This window comes from Pongo abelii, chromosome X (genome assembly GCF_028885655.2).
Source record: "Pongo abelii isolate AG06213 chromosome X, NHGRI_mPonAbe1-v2.0_pri, whole genome shotgun sequence".
In the NCBI taxonomy this organism is placed as follows: domain Eukaryota; kingdom Metazoa; phylum Chordata; class Mammalia; order Primates; family Hominidae; genus Pongo; species Pongo abelii.
Genome location: NC_072008.2, coordinates 37396605 through 37414843, shown reverse-complemented (window position 1 = coordinate 37414843; position 18239 = coordinate 37396605). Strand labels below are relative to the sequence as shown.

Here is an 18239-nt window from a genome sequence, read left to right as displayed (position 1 = left end):
TGAAGCCATCCTCCCACCTCAGCCCCCCAGGTAGCTGGAACTACACATGCATGCCACCATGCCTGGCTAATTTTTGGATTTTTTGTAGAGACCAGATTTCACCATGTTGCCCAGGCTGCTCTTGAACTCCTGGGCTCAAGCAAGCCACCCATCTGGGCCTCCCAAAGGCGGGAGGGATTACAGGTGTGAGTCAACGCACCCGACCCCATTTCTCTTTCTAAGATTAATTCTGCTTTTGTTTCTGGTTGTATGTATTTTTACAAATAACTGAAATGATGATGTAATATTCACAATGCTTCAAAAGTGTGAAAAAGTATATGTGAATATTAATCACATAATTGATAAAATATATGAAATAATGAAGCCAAAGCAGGTCATTAAGAAATATTTATAAACATTAGGTATTGAATTTACAGATGTTGCCAACGTTGTACATTCCCGGGGCCAGTCATCATAAATTCTGACTGATTTTTAAAATGAGAGCAAGAAATACCCAATTAAGTAGTAAATTGAAAACCTTCTAATCTTCTTCCGATGCATCTGTGACGTCTTCTTTGTACTTGTAAACTTGCATTGCACGTTGAATAGGAGTCTTAACAGAGTCATAAGTCCATCCCCTCCTGGCAAACAGCCTTTGAATGATGCCAGGCATTTCATAGCCCTTGCTTAGAATGAAATCCTTAAAGGCGATTGGTCCATAAAGACCGTCAAGAATGTCGGGTTCATCAGGCTTTTCAAGTACGAGCTTGGGGTCAATCAAAGGTTCATCACTTCTTAGCTTTTTCCCCAACTTAGGCTTGAGGTACCATGCTCCACTATAAGAATTCGGTGCAGTCTGGATTTTCCCGTCCAAGTCTTTTTCCTGTGAGAAGAATTTGACCTCATCCATTTCGTCTAGCTCCACGCTATACTTCAGCCCTGAGGAACACTCGTTTGCCTTCTTATTCTTTTGGTCTTGATAGGTTGCTCTGCACTCAGGGGTAAAGTCAAACAGACTGCTGATGGATTCTTCATCAACTCCTAGGTCTCCAGCCCACTTGAAGTCACGGAGTTTTCTCGATGTATGTCTACGTTGAAGAGAGTCAGAAACACACTCCATTGTGCTTGATATACCTTCCTGAAACAGTTCTTTCAGATGGGACGCTCCAGTCTTGGTAGGCTCCGGGCAGAGACTGGACACCCGATGAGTCTTGGGAGGCGCCAGGCAGAGACTGGACACTCGACGAGACTTGGGAGGCTCTCGGTGGAGACTGGACAACTGAGGCTTGGGAGGCTCTGGGTGGAGATGGGACACTCCAGTCTCAGGAGGCTCCGGGCGGAGATGAGATACGCGAGTCTCAGGAGGCTCCGGGTGGAGACTGGACACCCGAGTCTTGGGAGGCTCTGGGTGGAGACGGGACACTCCAGTCTCAGGAGGCTCTGGTCGGAGATGAGATACGCGAGTCTCTGTAGGCTCCCGGCAGAGATGGGACACTCCAGTCTCGGGGGGCCCCTGGGGGAGACTGGACACCCGAGTCTTGGGAGGCTTCGGGCAGAGATGGGACACTCCAGTCTCAGGAGGCTCCAGGTGGAGACTGGACACCCGAGTCTTGGGAGGCTCTGGGCGGAGATGGGACACTCCAGTCTCAGGAGGTTCCGGGCGGAGATGAGATCCGCGAGTCTTGGGAGGCTCCGGGCAGAGATGGGACACTCCAGTCTTGGGAGGCTCCAAGCGGAGATTAGATACGCGAGTCTTGGGAGGCTCCGGGAAGAGAGGAGACACTCCATTCTTAGGGGTCTCTGGGTGGAGAGGAGGTACGCGAGTCTCAGGAGGCTCCGGGCAGAGATGGGACACTCCAGCCTCGGGAGGCAACTGGCGGAGAGGAGATACGCGAGTCTCTGGAGGTTCCTGGCAGAGATGGGACACTCCAGTCTCAGGAGGCTCTGGGTGGAGACTGGACACCTGAGTCTTGGGAGGCTCTGGATGGAGATGGGACACTCCAGTCTCAGAAGGCTCTGGGCGGAGATGAGATACGCGTGTCTTGGGAGGCTCCGGGCAGAGATCAGGCACTCCAGTCTCAGGAGGCTCCGGATGGAGATGAGATGTGCAAGTCTTGGGAGGCTCTGGGCAGAGATGAGACACTCCAGTCTCAGGAGGCTCCGGGTAGAGATGGGACACTCCAGTCTCGGGAGGCTCCAGGTGGAGACTGGACACCTGAGTCTTGGGAGGCTCTGGGCGGAGATGGGACACTCCAGTCTCTGGAGGCTCCGGGCGGAGACAGGACACCCGAGTCTCGGGAGGCCGAGAGGAGAATTCTCCACAGGGGTATTTACTAGGCTCCGTGGGTTCGTCGGTTGTCTTCTCCTGGCCCTCACAAGCGCCTGCGTCCTCCAGCTTCCTCTCGGGGTCCAGCGGGTTCAGTACCTGTAGTAGGAGATCTGGAGGCATATCTTCTCCCAGATTGGGGTACATGGCCAAGGGATGCTTGGCCATCAGCTGGGCTTCCACTTCCTCTACGAACGCCTTCCGTGCTAGCTGGGCTGGAGAGAGCTTGGAAAACAGGGCCGCTTTCTTGAGCAGCTTTTTCTGCCCGCGTTTAGGGTCAGCTTGGGGACCTCTGAGAGATATTTTGGGGAGTAAAAACTCGTCACGGCGACAAACGAGCGTATCTTCGGGAGACGGACAGCCGTAGCGGAAGTCGTCCATGCCCTCCTTCACGAATACCCAGTTCTGGGTGTCCACAGGCGGGAACCTCAGGCGCCTGTGCTTGCGCTTCGCGAAGTACTTGGAAGGCGGTTTGTCACAGTACCAAGGCTTGGAGTCCATGCCCGGGGAACTCGGCCGGTCCTGCGGCCTCTGGTCCCCCATGGTGGCCCTCGCTGGGGTGCCGCGTCTCCAGCTTCTGAGGTTCCTGATCCCTGCCGCTCTAGTCGCTAGGAGACCGCCAGCCACGCGCAGCCCAGGTTCCTTCCTGGAGGCGGGGCAGCGCTGACGCCACCTGCGCAGCCGGCATTCTAAGGGGTGTGTAGTAGAATCTCATTCTGGGTTTCATTTGCGTTTCCTAATGACTACTGGTATTGAACATCTCTATATTTGCTTATTTGCCATCCTTATCTCTCCTTAGTTGAAGTTTCTGTTGATTTTTTCCCCATTTTTAAATTGTGTTGCTGGATATCATATTTAGTTTTGAAAATTCTTGTTCTGTTCTACATCTAAGTCCGTTATCACCTATATGATTTGCAAATTTTTCTCTTCATCCTTGGCTTTTCCCTTTCATTGTCTTGACGGTGTCTATCAAAGAGAAGTTTTTTTTTATTTGATGAAGTCCAATTTATTAATTTGCTCTTTTACAGATTGTGCTTCTTTTGATGTATCCGTGAAAACTTTGCCTATGCAAAGATCACAAAGATTTTTTTAAATTTAAATTTGTTTAAAGATTTGTAAACAGCACACGATATAGATCAAAGCACTTTAAAAAAAAATGTGTCTATTGCCTATGTATATCTGGTAATTTCAGTAAAGACTATATTTTCTCCACTGAATTACCTTTGGAAATTTGTAGAATATCAGCTGTCTATATTTTTTTGTGGGTCAATTTCTTGGCACTCTTTTCTCTTCCAGATTTTTCTCTCAGACAAATTTCACCCTCTGTTGATTACTTTAGCTTTAAAATAAATCTAGAAATTAGGCTGTATTAGTTCTCTAACAATGTTCATTTACAAAATTGGTTCTTCTAGGTCCTTTGAATTTCTACAGAAACTTTAAAATCAGTTTGTCAATGTCTAAAAAAAATTCCATTGGGATTTCGATTAGGATTCTGTTGAATCTGTAGATCAATTTGTGGGTAATTGACATACTAACAATAGGAAGTCTTCTAACCACTGAAAAAGGTACATTTTCCCATTTGTTTATGTGATTTTTAATCTTCTCAGGAATATTTTGTATTTTTTAGTGCATATGTCTTTCACATAGTTTCTCCCCAGATTTTTTCTAAATATTGCTTTTGATACTATTATATGTAGTATTTTTAAATTGCAATTTCCAATTTTTTGTTGTTAGTATATATAAATATTGAGTTTTGTATATCCATCTTGTATCATACAACTTTCGTAAACTCACTTATTACTTTCAGGAGCATTTTTGTAGATTTCATTGAATTTTCTATATATATGATAATGTCATCTGTGAATAAAGACAGTTTCCCTTCTTTCCTTCCAAACTGAATATCTTCATCTCCTCTGCTCAGTCCAGTTGCAATCCTTGATTTTCCTTTGAATAATATCAGTGAAATTTTTCTCTCTCTTATGGTGTTTAAAACTATATCTATGAAAAAGATTTTTTATAAAAAATGTAATTATAGACAAATTCAGCTTGCATTATTCCTTAACCATATTATTTTCTAATCACATAATAATTTTTTTCTGTACATTCTTATCCATTTTTAAAAGAAGTATTTCTTATTTCCCTTGTTAAGTGCAGCTGAACAATGTTTTCTACCATTACTAGCAGGTATACCCTAGTTCCTCCTTGTAAATAAGGCATGATCAATGCCTCTCTTCCCTGTGGCTCCTCCTCTGTAAAATAGACACAATATATATTCCTCTTAGGTTTCTCATTAACGCAAATAAATTGTTTATGTGTAAATCAAGATAATCTTTATAACATGATTTTGTATAGTGCCTGGCACAGAATAAGCATCCAGTAAAGTATTGTTATTTTATATAGGATTACTACTATTTGAAAATAAAAATATTCTACATTCAGTGTCTAAATAAAAGGGAAGCAGAAATCATACAGATCTATTTATATGTCACAAATATTTTCATTTATCAATTATAAGAATCTGTTAAACTCTCAACATATTTAGTAGATTTCATAATGTGAAGTTGGTAAGACCATTTTGGTATGGATTTATTTTTAACTTTCTCACTTGGAAAAATTCCATGGAATGTATGTTAAATTCAAGAGCCAATATTTCAACAATTCTCTATAACAGTACTCTAACTGGCAAGCTCATATGAGTTCTCACTTATCTAAAGTGGGTGAGGGTTTGAATAAAACTTCTGTATTCTAGATATTCCCAGAGAAAAACACACATTGAAGCTCCTAAAGGTCAACTGGGCATCTTCAAAATTTTTCATGTGGCTGTTCATTAAAACAGTTTTTGTACTTTACAGCCACTTCATTTTTTTTTCACTTTACAAAGTAGAATATTATACAAAATACTCATATCCAGAATACATAAATAATTATTAAAACTTAACAATAAGACGGCCGGGTGCGGTGGCTCACGCCTGTAATCCCAGCACTTTGGGAGGCTGAGACGGGCAGATCACGAGGTCAGGAGACTGAGACCATCCTGGCTAACACGGTGAAACCCTGTCTCTACTAAAAATAGAAAAAATAGCCGGGCATGGTGGCGCATGCCTATAATCCCAGCTACTCCGTACGCTGAGGCAGGAGAATCACTTGAACCTGGGAGGCAGAGGTTGCGGTGAGCCGAGATCGCACCACTGCACTCCAGCCTGGGCAACAAGAGCGAAACTCTGCCTCAAACAAATAAACAAACAAACAAAAACTTAACAATAAGACAACAGAGAACACAAAACAAAATGTATAATACATAGTAGTTTAATATGTATAGAGATATATAGGTAAAGAAATAAATATAGTTGTGTGCACATATTGGTTAGTATACATGCATATATTTTATAGCTCTGTCTGCTGAGAAACTAGAAAAAAAATGACATCCAAGTAGCAAAAAGTACATCCAGTGCCCAGATCCTGGTTTCTAAATACAATTATCCAAAATAACAAAAGCAAAACGAGACATCCTTGGAGAAATGAGTAATTCTAGGCCTGGGGCAGTGAAAACACAAGATGAGCCTGGAGTATTATGTAATGGGAGAAAATAGGAAGTTCTCAGAAAACAAAAGAATAAAAGCAGATCAGGAGCCAAACTGAAAGAGCACTCAATGGCCAAAGTTAAAACAATTTAAGCAACATGAGAACTAAAATTTAAAAATTACAACACAATATAAAATAAAATGTCCATTAGTCCATACTGATATAAATGATTGTACAAATAAATAAATGAAAAAAAAGATGCAAATCTGTCTCACGAAGAATTTCAAAAAATGTACATAGATACTCCTCCCTCCAGGAGGTGGAATTTAAATGCCCTCCCCAGAGTGTGGGCTGGATTCTAAAAAATAGAATATGGAAAGGGAAAAATAGTGACCTTTTAGTGGAGAAGCCTGGCAGTTCTCTCCTTAAGCAAATGATCAATGTTAATATCCGCAGTGAGACATTACATTGGTATCATGCACTACTCTGATAGGATGTGATGAGAAAGACACTTCACCTCTGTAGTATTCTTCTCTAAATTCCAGAATCCTAGTCTAATGAGAAGAAAACATCTAACAAACCCAAGTCCAGGGACATTTTACAAAATTCTCAACTACTCCTCAAAACCATAAAGGTCATGGGAAACAATTAAAGGCAGAGAACCGATCATAGACTTTAGATTAAAGAGACATTAAAACTAAATTCAGTGTGGTAGGCTGAGTTGGATCCTGACACTGAAAAAGGACATGGGTATAAAAAAATCTACAAATCTGAATAAAGTCTGAAGTTTAGTTAATAGTAATATGTCAATGTTAATTTTTTAGTTTAAATGCATGTACAATGTAAGATATTAATTTTAGGGGAAGCTGGGTAAAATGTGCATGAAAATGCTCTGTACAGTCTTTGCACCTGGTTCACAAATCAAAAATTATTCCAAAACAAAAGATTTCCAATTTAAACTATATATTGCATCATGATAAATTATCAGCAAATCACTATTAATCATATAAGAGAGAAAGCTGTAGCTTCTTTAAAATGTATACTTGTGGCCCCTCTGTCCTCATATATAGTAAATCATAATTTTTTCGAAGTGGAGCCAGTCATCTACATTTTACATGGTCTCTAAATTATACACACCAATATGTGAGAATTACTTTTCTAAAGCCCTGTGCCTTTTATAGGCCCCAAAGACTTTCAAAGAGTTTAAAAACCATGGTAATTATGGTATTATCCAAAGTCACCAAATTTGGAGAAAATTAAATTTCAGCAAGTGCTATATGGGAATGTAAAAATCAGATAGTGGAGCCTGTGGACAAAATAATTCACTTAGATAACATGTACATAACTGGTGGACCCACAGGATAATGAAGTCATGATAGAAGAGCAAAGAAGATACAAAGTTTGGTGAGTACCTGACTGGCAGTGAAAAAAAAAACTAGGAGTGAAAGCAACTTACTTGTGCAAACAGCCCTTCTTGGGTTAAAGAAAACTGACATCACTATAGAGTACAGAGAAATTACAACTGGCCTGTTCAATCAACAAGCAACAACTGCCTTAGTATGAAGTGTTACTCCAGAAATGAATAATGTATCTTACAAGCAAAACCAACACCAACAAGCTAATAAATAAATGTTCAAGGAAGTCAAAATGCTCTGAGCAGAGCAGCATGTAATGAATAAGTATACAAGAAAATTAAAATAAACAATGAAAATCAATGTGATGAAGTGCATTGGTTTAATGGAGCCTAAGTAGTCCCAGTTCTGACATCTTTGTGTGCCTCTGACTCCTCTTAGTTACCTACAACCTTTACTGCAGACTTAACTCAGGACACCATTTTTATGCTCCAGCAGACTCACATTATCTGCAAACTTGCAGCCTCTTCCACCCACATGCAGCACCTACCAGCCTTTTTCAGATACCCAATCATTTGCATTCTGATCCAACCCACTTTGGAATTATTTTGCTTTTATTAGCTCTTGGTAAGTTTACTTTCTGTGATGGTTAATTTTCTGTGTGAACTTGGCTAGGCTATGGTGCCCAATTATTTGGTCAAATAGTCTAGATGTTGCTGTGGAGGTATTTTTAAGTTGTCATTTAACATTTTATATCAGTAGACTTTGAGTAAATCAGATTTACCCTCCATAGGATGGGTGAGCATCATCCAGTCAGTTGAAGGCCTTCAGGAAAAAGACAAAAGTTCCCCCAAGAAGACGGATCTGTTTGAGTTTCCAGACTTTAGAATCAAGACTGCAACATCAACTTTTGCCTGAATTTCTGACCTGCAACCAGGTCTGCAGATTTTGGATTTGCCAACCCCCACAGTTGCATAAACCAATTCCTTAAAATTTCTCTCTCTCTCTCTCTCCATATATGCCCATATATATATATATATATATATATATATACCTCCATAGCAACATCTAGACTGCTGATAATTTATCATGATGCAATATATAGTTTAAATTGGAAACCTTTTGTTTTTGAATAAGTTTTGATTTATTAACCAGTTGCAAAGACTGTACAGAGCATTTTCATATATATATACACACACACACATACACACACACACACACACACACACATATATATATATATATATCCTAATATTTTTCTTATCTTTCTGGAGAACCTCGATTAATACACTATTCATTTTGATCATTTTTCTACCCGTAACAATGTTCATATCTTGTTTTGTAATGATACTCCCTGCAGCAATTTTACCACTGCTACACCCACTGACACTTTTTCTCAGCAAAGTATAAAATATAGTTAAGGCATAAGAAATACTATAGACTTAAAGATTTCCATTTTGTTCATTGAATCAAAAAACATAGAAGAATTATTCCATACCTTGGTTGAATATCAGAATTATTTGTGGCCCATCTTAAGAGTATATATGCCAAGGTTCTACCCCGAGCCTGCAGAATCAAAATTCCTCCCATTGATAATGATTCACAGCCAAGGGCTGAAATCCCTGGATACATAATAGTTTGATCACAGTATTTCATACAGGATATAGTCCAGCACTACTGTTATTAATAAAGGACTTGAGGCAAAATAGAACAAATGAATTACACTAGTTCTCAAAAAGTAAGAATAAACAGTGTCAGGCTAGTATTTTTCATATTTCTAGAAGATTCATTCTACTTTCTGGTATAGATAAATTCCAGAAAAAATGACAATATTCTTGTCTCCTTGTATGCATATTTATCATCTGGTCCATTGTTTCAATTCACAAATATAAATAGATTGCAATATTCAGAAAATAATCGAGCAGAGGCAGCTCTATTTTATAAGGTGGTTCAGGTGGTTCAATGACGCTCTCTAGTATATAGTTAGAGGACTTCACAAATGGCTAAAATTTTGGCAATTTTGTGTGTTGTTAAAGTAATAAAACTTTGAGGACAGGTAAATGTTACTGTGTCATATTCTCTGATTTAATTAAAAAAGACTGTTCTTGCTTTCCTATTGATGGAATTTTGCAGATGCATTCAACAAGCTGTCATTAATCTTAGCTTATTTTCTAGTAGCTGGCAAAATAATTCCAGAATCACTTCATATCATGGATATGAATAATGTAGAATAATCAATAATCTCAGTTGTCCACTAGTGCTGATTTAATCTTATTCCTTGGCTTCTAATGCAAAATTTGCATCTTTTATAGAGTTACCAATTCGCAGAGTACTGTACACATACACACATAACCAGCTCAAAGCTATGTTCTCAGTAGTGTCCACCTTACCTGGCTAATGTCCAACATTGGAAGAGCAGGCAAAAATATGCAATATTAGTATATTTACAGACAGATTGTTACCATTTTACCTCAATTTTGAAATACAGGTTGTTAATTCTATGTTAAAATCACAATTCACTAAGGTCCAAAGTTTAGCTGGTTTTAACATTAGTGATCAAAGCCTAATATGTATACGCAAATGCATGCATTCAATACACGTGTGAACACACCACAGTTTTCTAAGACATTATTGAACCTTTTACAAAATGTTAATTTAGTTGTGATTTTATAGAAATAGTTCTAATATAATATTACTACCTGTGTGTTCATTTGATCTAACGGTACTCCTTTACAAAGAGTCTGAAGGATATTCTACATCATCCAGCTGTGAAACAGCTTTATGATGCCAAGTGTCCCATACAGAGGTTTACTCCAATGAACTGGTTTAATTTAGAATGTAATCTAACCAATTATATTTAATAACATGGCTAGGAAAATCAGCCATCAGAGTCTCTGGGAAAAAATAAAGTAGACTTCTGGTTTTGCATAGAATATAGTGGTTCCTATTTCCATTGCTCTTTTTACATTTATAACAAATGAATAAGCTGAATGTGATTTTTCATTTTGTAGCCACAATCTCTGTAGACAAACTGATCAACTGAAATACTTACATTGATTTGGTCAATATATTTATCAATTAATAATGATTTAGGAAGTTATTTTCACGAGTTGGACAATTGTGCACCTGGATTCATTTACAAATTATTGTCTTTTTCTAAATGTTAGAGATGTTTGATGTGAGGAAGAAAAACTTAAGGAGGGAGACCCACATAATGGAAATTGCATTTTTCTCTACAGCATAATTCAGGAATACATTAGATTAGAGGCCAAAGTGATGATTTGGAAGGAACTAAAAACACTGATATTTGATAGAGACCAGGTGAACCAGGGAAGCAATTCTAAATAGATTATTTTGGATGTGAAACAGATATTTCCAGTCATCATTGGAGTTTTTAGTCTTTGACAGTGATTTAAGGTCTTAGGAATGCTAAGCAATGTTATAATACCTGCACATACAACACAGTCATATGCTCTGCCACCAGTAGCTGCTCTCAGTGTTGCAGGACTTGTCCTTAGTTCAGCTAAAGACTAGCTCCTTGTCTGTCCCATGGCCACGAAAATTTAGGCTCCCAGATAGTTTGAACGGTGAGCAAAGCAGGGTTTTATTGAGTGAAAAGGGAAAAAAGGAGCATGGGGACTCTCCACAAGGCCAGAGTTCCTGCCCATGCACTTCCCACCTCATGCTGTTTGAATCCCAGTTTCCACACAGGAAGAGGTGGGGCCAGGCTCCTCACTGCTGCAAAGGGCGCAAATTCCTATGTCTCCACCCCAGTATGCAGGCTGGTTGGTGTTTTCCGGGGGGGCCCCTTCCCACCTGGCTGTCTCATTCACTCCTCTAAAGAAGTACATCTAACTCCTGTTAGAATAAGGAAAAGGATAAGGATGAAGACCGACCTTAACTGCTTCCTGCTGACCAGGGCGTTGTTTTGGAGAAAAGGCAGTCAGATCTCCCTCAGAGGCCTAAGGCTTCCCAGCAGAAGGGGCCATCATCAGAGGCTCTGTTTGCATGAACCTGTGGAGTTTGATGGACAAGGCAAGACAGACAAACTGGGTTATTAGAAAACATGTATCAAAACGAAACAAGGGGAAGGGTAAGGATAGCTCAAAAATTCTAAGGCCTTTTACCAGTTTGCATGGGGACAGGGAGGCCAAAAGCCCGGCTGGTAAAAAACTTTACCCTTTTCTGGCATGTTGGGCTTCTGGGCTCCCTTCCCCTGAGCCCAACCCCAAGCCAACCAGTTTAAAGTTTGGGAAATTAACTCTTTCCAGTTTGGAGGATGCATCTGAGGGAAGTGTTCCGTAGTATGGGGACACAATTACCTATCAGTGAAGAGAGGACAGAGGAGGAGAGAAGAAAAAAGAAGGCTTTTATTTTTCAAAGGAGTCCCAGGGGTTCAGGATGCATTCGAAAGGGGTACAGACTGAAGAATGGCTACCCATCTAGAAAGAGGAGAACAGGCATCCCTGGTTCCCTTCTCTGCCTAACAGATACCCAGGGTACGTTAGTGAGAGAGGGAAGAGAGTCCTCTTTCCCTCTTCTGTCCTTGCCTCCCCAAGTCCCATCAACCTTGGCAGGTGTGGCTATGAGTGTAAAAGTGGCTTGCACCCATGAAGTAGGGGGTCGAACGGGTGGGAATCATCCGTTGCTTCCCACGTATGCCCTATCTTCCCTGCTGTCAGTAGCCTTGAATTCCCTAGACTTCATTTATGCCATGGATACTAATGTGGCCTTTATCCATGAAACAGGAAGCTTGGGCTTGGCTTAATCGGCAGGAATCAGTCACACTCACCTGCACTGTGCCTTTTAACCTCTGTTGTCGTCTGCCTCTAGATCCCTTAGATCCAGTTTTCTTTCCTAGGGCTTTGACTCAAAGCTTGGAATTCGTTTGGGACAAAAATGTATCTCATGGGGGTGTTGCATGGACTCCTTATCATAAGCTGAATGCTAAGGTGAAACTGTGGAACTGAGTCCTCCTCCAACAAGGGAGAGAGAAAAGGATGTCCTGTGACACACCCAAACACCTGGTGGCTATAGTTACGCTTGCTAGGATTTGGGTGCATGGTGTTTGTCTTTGGTTAGCTGGCTTGTTCTTACTTTCCCAAAAGGAAACCTCCGAGTAATGAGCATCCTATTGATTCCAATCCCCTGGCAGGATTTGCAGGATAATTGCTCGGAATTAGAATATTGATCCAGATTTTTACATTACCCATCCCTCTTGTTCTTTCTGAGCTGCAGCCAGAGATTGCTGGTTGGTTCACAGGAACAAGCAGGGTTAGTCTAAAAGGTAAGTGAAAACTTAAAAACAACTAGTGAGTTTAGAATTTAATGACAAATGTATGATAAGTTTTAGAACATAATTTCTCTCTCTCCAGTCCTCATGTTTGTTAAAAAACAAATCATTGTAGGTCGAGTGGTTTGCAAAATAGACCTTAGTCTTATACTTGGCCTGATTATTTGCATAAAGTGCAGCAAGGATAATTCTTTCTACATAGGCCTTTTGGATTGGCTTTGATGGAGCTCTATTCCCCAAGGGATCTCAGATAAGACCTTTTAAAGCTGCGCCCAGCCATGGGTTTATCCTCAAATACCTGTGAGTTGGGTGATCCTCGTCTCTTAAGGTTCCAAGATAAACTTAGAGCTCCTGGATCTGGTATATAATTGTTCACAGTAGTCTCTTGTAATCCTTTTATTTCCACGGCATCAGTTGTAACACCATTGCATCGTTTTCTGATTTTACTTATTTGAATCTTATGTCTTTTATTTCTTACTTAGTCTAGTTTAAGGTTTGCCAATTTTTTTGATCTTTTAAAAACACCAAATCTGTTTTCCTTTAATTTTTCTATTGTTTTTATTCTCTATTTTATGTATTCCTCGTCTAATCTTTGTTCTTTCCTTCTTTCTGTTAACTTTGGGCTTAGTTTGTCTTTCTTTTTCTAATCCCTTTAGGTATAGACTGAGATTGTTTATTTGAGATATTTCTTCAGTTCTAATGCAGGCATTTATTGTTATCAACTTATCTCTGTTAACTCAAGTTTATCCTAAAGCTGCCTCCTTATATATTTTAAGTTCAGCCTAAAGGTTTCTCTGTATATCATAAAGTATAACCAAAATAGAGCTGTATACAGACCATAGCCTACTTTGGTGCCGATCACCAAGTTTTAGCCAATCAAATGTGGCCAACTGTTCAAATCATGTTCAAACAAGGCAAACTATGAGCTGTAACCAATCTGACTGTTTCTGTACCTCACTTTGGTTTTCTGTACGTCACTTTCCTTTCTGTGTCCATAAATCTTCTTCTTCTACCTGACTGTGCTAGAGTCTCTGAGCCTACTCTGGCTCAGGAGACTGCTCAATTCGTGAATCGTTCTTTGCTCTGTTAAGCTCTTTTGAATTTAATTCAGCTATATTTTTTTTCTTTTAGCATCTTTTAGTATTACTTTAGCTGTACCCCATAAGTTTTGGTATGTTGTGTTTTCTTTTTTATAATCATTTGTATGAAATATCTTTTCTCCATCCTTTCACATTCATCCTGTGTGTGTCTTTAAATATAAAGTAGATCTCTTGTAGAAAGCATATAACTGAATCTCGTTTTGTTTAAATATTTTAAATTTATTAACGTATTTTATAGTTGTAGTTATTTTTATACTTCTGTCTTCTAACTTCCATACAAAAATTAAAAGTAATTTGTGCACCAGCAATACAGTATTACAGTATTCTGTATTTATCTATAGTCACCTGTACCAGACAGCTTTATACTTTTATATGCTTTCAGTTTGCTGCTTGGCATTTTTCATTTCAACTTTAATGACTCCATTTAGCATTTCTTGTAAGGCAGGTGTGGTGGGGATGAACTCTCTCCGCTTTTGTTTATTTTGGAATGTCTTTAGCTCTCCTTCATTTTTAAAGAAATGTTTTGCTAAGTATAGTATTTTGGTTGGCAAGTTTGGGTTTTTTTTTTTTTTTCCCCCATTCAGCACTTTGTACATATATCATCCCACTCCTGGTCAGCAAGGTTTCTACTGAGAAATCCTCTGAGTCTTACTGAGGTTCTCTTGTGTGGCACAAATTGCTTTTCTCTTGCTTTCAAAATTCTCTGTCTTTGACTTTGACAATTTAATTATAATGTATCTTATATAGATTTCTTTGGATTCATCTTTTTTGGGATCCATTGGCTTCTAGAATCTGGATGTCTTTTTTCTTCCCCAGATTTGGGAAGTTTGGGGCTATTAATTTTTAAAGAAACTGTTTTTCCTTTTCTTTTTCTCTTTTCCCTCTGCAACTTCCATAATGCATACTGTGGTCTGTTTGATAGTGTCCCATAAGACCCTTAGATTTTGTTCATTCTTTTTCATTCATTTTTCTTTTTGTGCCTTATTGCATAATTTCAGATTACACATTTTTGAGTGCACTGATTCTTTTTTCTCCCTGATCAAGTCAGCTGTTGAGCCCTTCTAGTGATTTCTTTTATCACTGTAGTTATTGCATTCTTTAAGCTTCAAAATTTCTTTGTTCTTTTTTTAAAAAAATTTATCTCTATTTTGAAATTGTCATTCTGTCCATGCATCATCTTTCTACACTCATTAAAAATCTTCATGACAGGTATTTTTAATTCATTTTTAGGTAATCCATATCTCTTTGTTTCTTTAAGTTCAATTTTTGGAGTTTTATTTTATTTTTCCCACTGGGTCATTTTCCCCTGTGTCTTGTAATTTTTGTGATTTTGTGTTGGTATCTGGGTATTTGAAAAATCAGCCACCTCTCCCAGTCTCTAAGGATTAGCTTTATACATGGAAAGATCTTAACCTATAAGCCTGGCTAGAGATTCTGGGGGCCTCTCAAGTCTTTTCTGTGAATGTGTCTTCTCTAGACATGTGTGCAGATTCCTAATTAGAGGGATTTGCCAGTTTCTTGTTTTAAGGAGCTTGTAATCTCTTGTTCCTTCTGTGTCTTTTTGTTTCACCATGGGTCATCTGAAGCAGAAACATGACCATACGGTCTAGCCCTTTTTTACTTGCAGTGGAACCCCAGGTATCTAAAGTATGCTGGGTTCTGTCAGCTCCCCACATCAAGATAGACAGAAACCAGTACCTCAGGCAGCTCCATGAAAAGCCAGATGTTGAACACATGCTCTACTCTTCTATTTCTCTCTGAATAAGAAACTGCCAACCTCTATTGACCTCTGTCTGCTGTACCATGATTCCTGGGTAGCAGCAGCATGATGCACAGCTCTCTTTTGTTGTCAGGGTCCCCCAGGTATCTAGAATGTACTTGCCTCTGTTAGTGTTCCCAGACAGGTGGGCAAAAGCCAGTCCCTCATCCAGCCCCCTGGAAAGTAAAAACATTGGAAGTACAGTCCAGTCTTTTATTTCCTTCCCCAGGGAGAAGCCAGAAACTAGAAGCTGGGAGTTTTCTCCTAAGCATATGGCACTCTATTGGGGGAGAGATTATAGCATGAGTGCCATGAATTTTCATATAGGCCTGGAGTGCCTTTGCACTTCTCTGAAGTGTAGGAGCCCCTTAACTGGTTTCTGGATTTCTCACAGAGGGAGTTGGTCCATGTTTTATTGCCAAATCTGTCTTCATGGGAGGAAGGAGGATCTAATGGTTCCCATTTTGCCATTTTATGATGTCACTCTCTGTATCTTGGGCTTTTTTAATAGGAGAGAGAAATAAACTTTTACTGTGCTTAGAATTTTTTTCTATTTTTATTTTTGAACTAAATCTAATCCTAATGGATACAAAGAGATCCCTGGTTTGAGTGGTAGATAATATTAGATGATACTTTAAAGCTTTACAAATCTAGGAGTACATAAATCTAAGGTTCGGTGCATTTTTCTTCTCCCAAATAGTTTATGAAAAAGAGGAACTTTAAAATAATAATGAGAATATATACAAATATAATTCCCAGGAAAGAAAATCCTCCTCTTTATTTTTGGTTTTATGGACGGGAAAATAATGGGCCTCATGCTCTTTTGGTTAATTGAGAAAAACAGAGGAGATGTCTGGATAGTAACCTGTTAGCTAGCCTCACACTCCACATCTCTCTTTTTTGGGTTGTATACTTAGCCTGCATCAGAAACCAGAGTCAGCTTGTATTAAATAAATGGTCTCATTTTATTTATATTTAATCATTTGGGAAATGAAATAAAACCATTAGAGGAAATAATAGACCTCAGTTTTAAAAATAAATATTGGTACAAAATAAATCTCTTTATTTTCCCTGACATTTTTCTGGAAGCAGGAGCCTATTACACTGTTATGATGTTCTATTTCATTGACTTATCTCCAGGTTCCCTTTTTTAAAAGACTAGATCTTTTGAATGCCTTTACAATCACCATTTATATGTACTTACCTACTTACCACTTCTGCATCACTGGTACTCTATGTCTGAATTCAAATTTTGTATGTCTCATGCAAAATTCAAAATCCAACTGTGCAGTTTCTTGGCCAAAAAAGGAGGGGGGGAGTGTTGAAAGTCACTAACTAAATAAAAACCAATTTTACTGAGTAGTGGTGGCCTGGGGATTGAGTTATGTGGAGGTTTTAATTGTGAATTTCTTTCTTTTTTTTTTTTTTTGCTAATGGAATTGGTACTTTATTTCTAGAAAGCAATTGGGTAAGAAACTTCAAAGCTATTAAAATTATTGTAGATTTTGACCCAGTAAGTCTCCCAATAGTAATCTACCCACTGGAGAGAAGGCAAATTAAAACAAAGATTTTTATACCATAAAAGTTTATCACAGTTTGTCACAAAATATTTAAAGCACCAAAATGTTCACTTTTAAGGAGTTAAGTAAAATCTGGCATAAGACTATCTTATAGATATTTTATGGGATCTTTACGTTTTTACATGGAATGGAGGAAGTGCTACCTATCATGTCATATAAGTCAGAAAAGCAGAATATAAAATTCTGTGTATACAATGTGATCATAACATGTCTTTTTCCAGTATGTTTTGTGCATTTAATTGTGAATTTCAAGTAAATATGAGTAAGCCACCCATTTAGATGACACACAGAAATATACTATTAATAATTTTCTGGAACATCTTAATTGAAAGAGAAAATAAAATTAGAAGCTGAAGACACTCATTTTATTTCTAAACTAAGCTTGGTTTGTATACCTTCTAGTCAAAAATAAAGCAAATTTCTTGTTCAGTCTTTCCAGAAGCAGCTCTAATAACTAAATATCCAAGGACATCTTGCAGAGGTTTTCTTCCCCAAAGTTGTGAGAGCTTGGTAAAGATAAACTGTGGGAAACTTCTATGGAACTTAAAAGATTGAAAACAACTAAGAGTCCCCTCTCAGATGTTGTCTGCTTATCCTCCCTTTGCAGATCTGCTCACCCACATAGCTTTCTGTCACATGTTTTTACTTTCCTGTTTACTCTTTCTGCTGCAGAACCAGATAGCCTTGAAAAGATTAACTTTATTCTGTCTCATGCATCAGCAACACAATTTGTCAACTTGAATCTTTATTACCGGTGATCACATAAAAGCTGAAAAACACAAGATGATTTCTTTTTTCACCATAGAAGTTGAATTTGTCACCCTAAAAAAAATCGCTAGGCTTGTAAACGGAACACATTTTATTTAGGAATCATTGAGAAAGAATAAGCAAAACAAACAAACGAACCAAAAACCTATGACTCTTTTCTAAGGAGAACCAACTTAGAAAAAGAGGAAGATGCAAGAGGTTAGGCGGTAAGCAGGCAGTGATAATCCACTTCTCAAAGCAATTACATACAGAATAATAATGATTTTGGACAAATGCTAACATTTATTCAGAGCTAGACATCAAGTTAATCCCTTTATAGGCATTATCCTAACCAAGCTTCGAGAAAGATTCCATTGTCTTTACCAATTTACAGATGAGAGAACCAAGGCTTAGGAAGGTTAAATAACTTTCCCAAGGTCACACAGTGAGGCATGGTGGAGCAGGAATTTGACATCAAGTCTCATTTCAATACATCCACTCGTTCATTGCTCAAAGGCTCATATAATTCTCTGTTGTCAATAATCCTCTCAAATGTGACTTCAGTAAATATTTTTCTTGCT

At 38.7% G+C, this 18239-nt stretch overlaps 1 protein-coding gene across 1 annotated transcript; it reads right to left on the bottom strand.

The window, feature by feature from the left end:
- Nucleotides 1–374: 374 nt before the first annotated feature.
- Nucleotides 375–2909, bottom strand: FAM47C (family with sequence similarity 47 member C). The gene has a single exon (XM_003779613.4). It carries the CDS (start codon nucleotides 2846–2848, stop codon nucleotides 521–523), a length of 2328 nt encoding a protein of 775 aa, XP_003779661.3. The 5' UTR covers nucleotides 2849–2909; the 3' UTR covers nucleotides 375–520.
- Between the last annotated feature and the right edge of the window lie 15330 nt (nucleotides 2910–18239).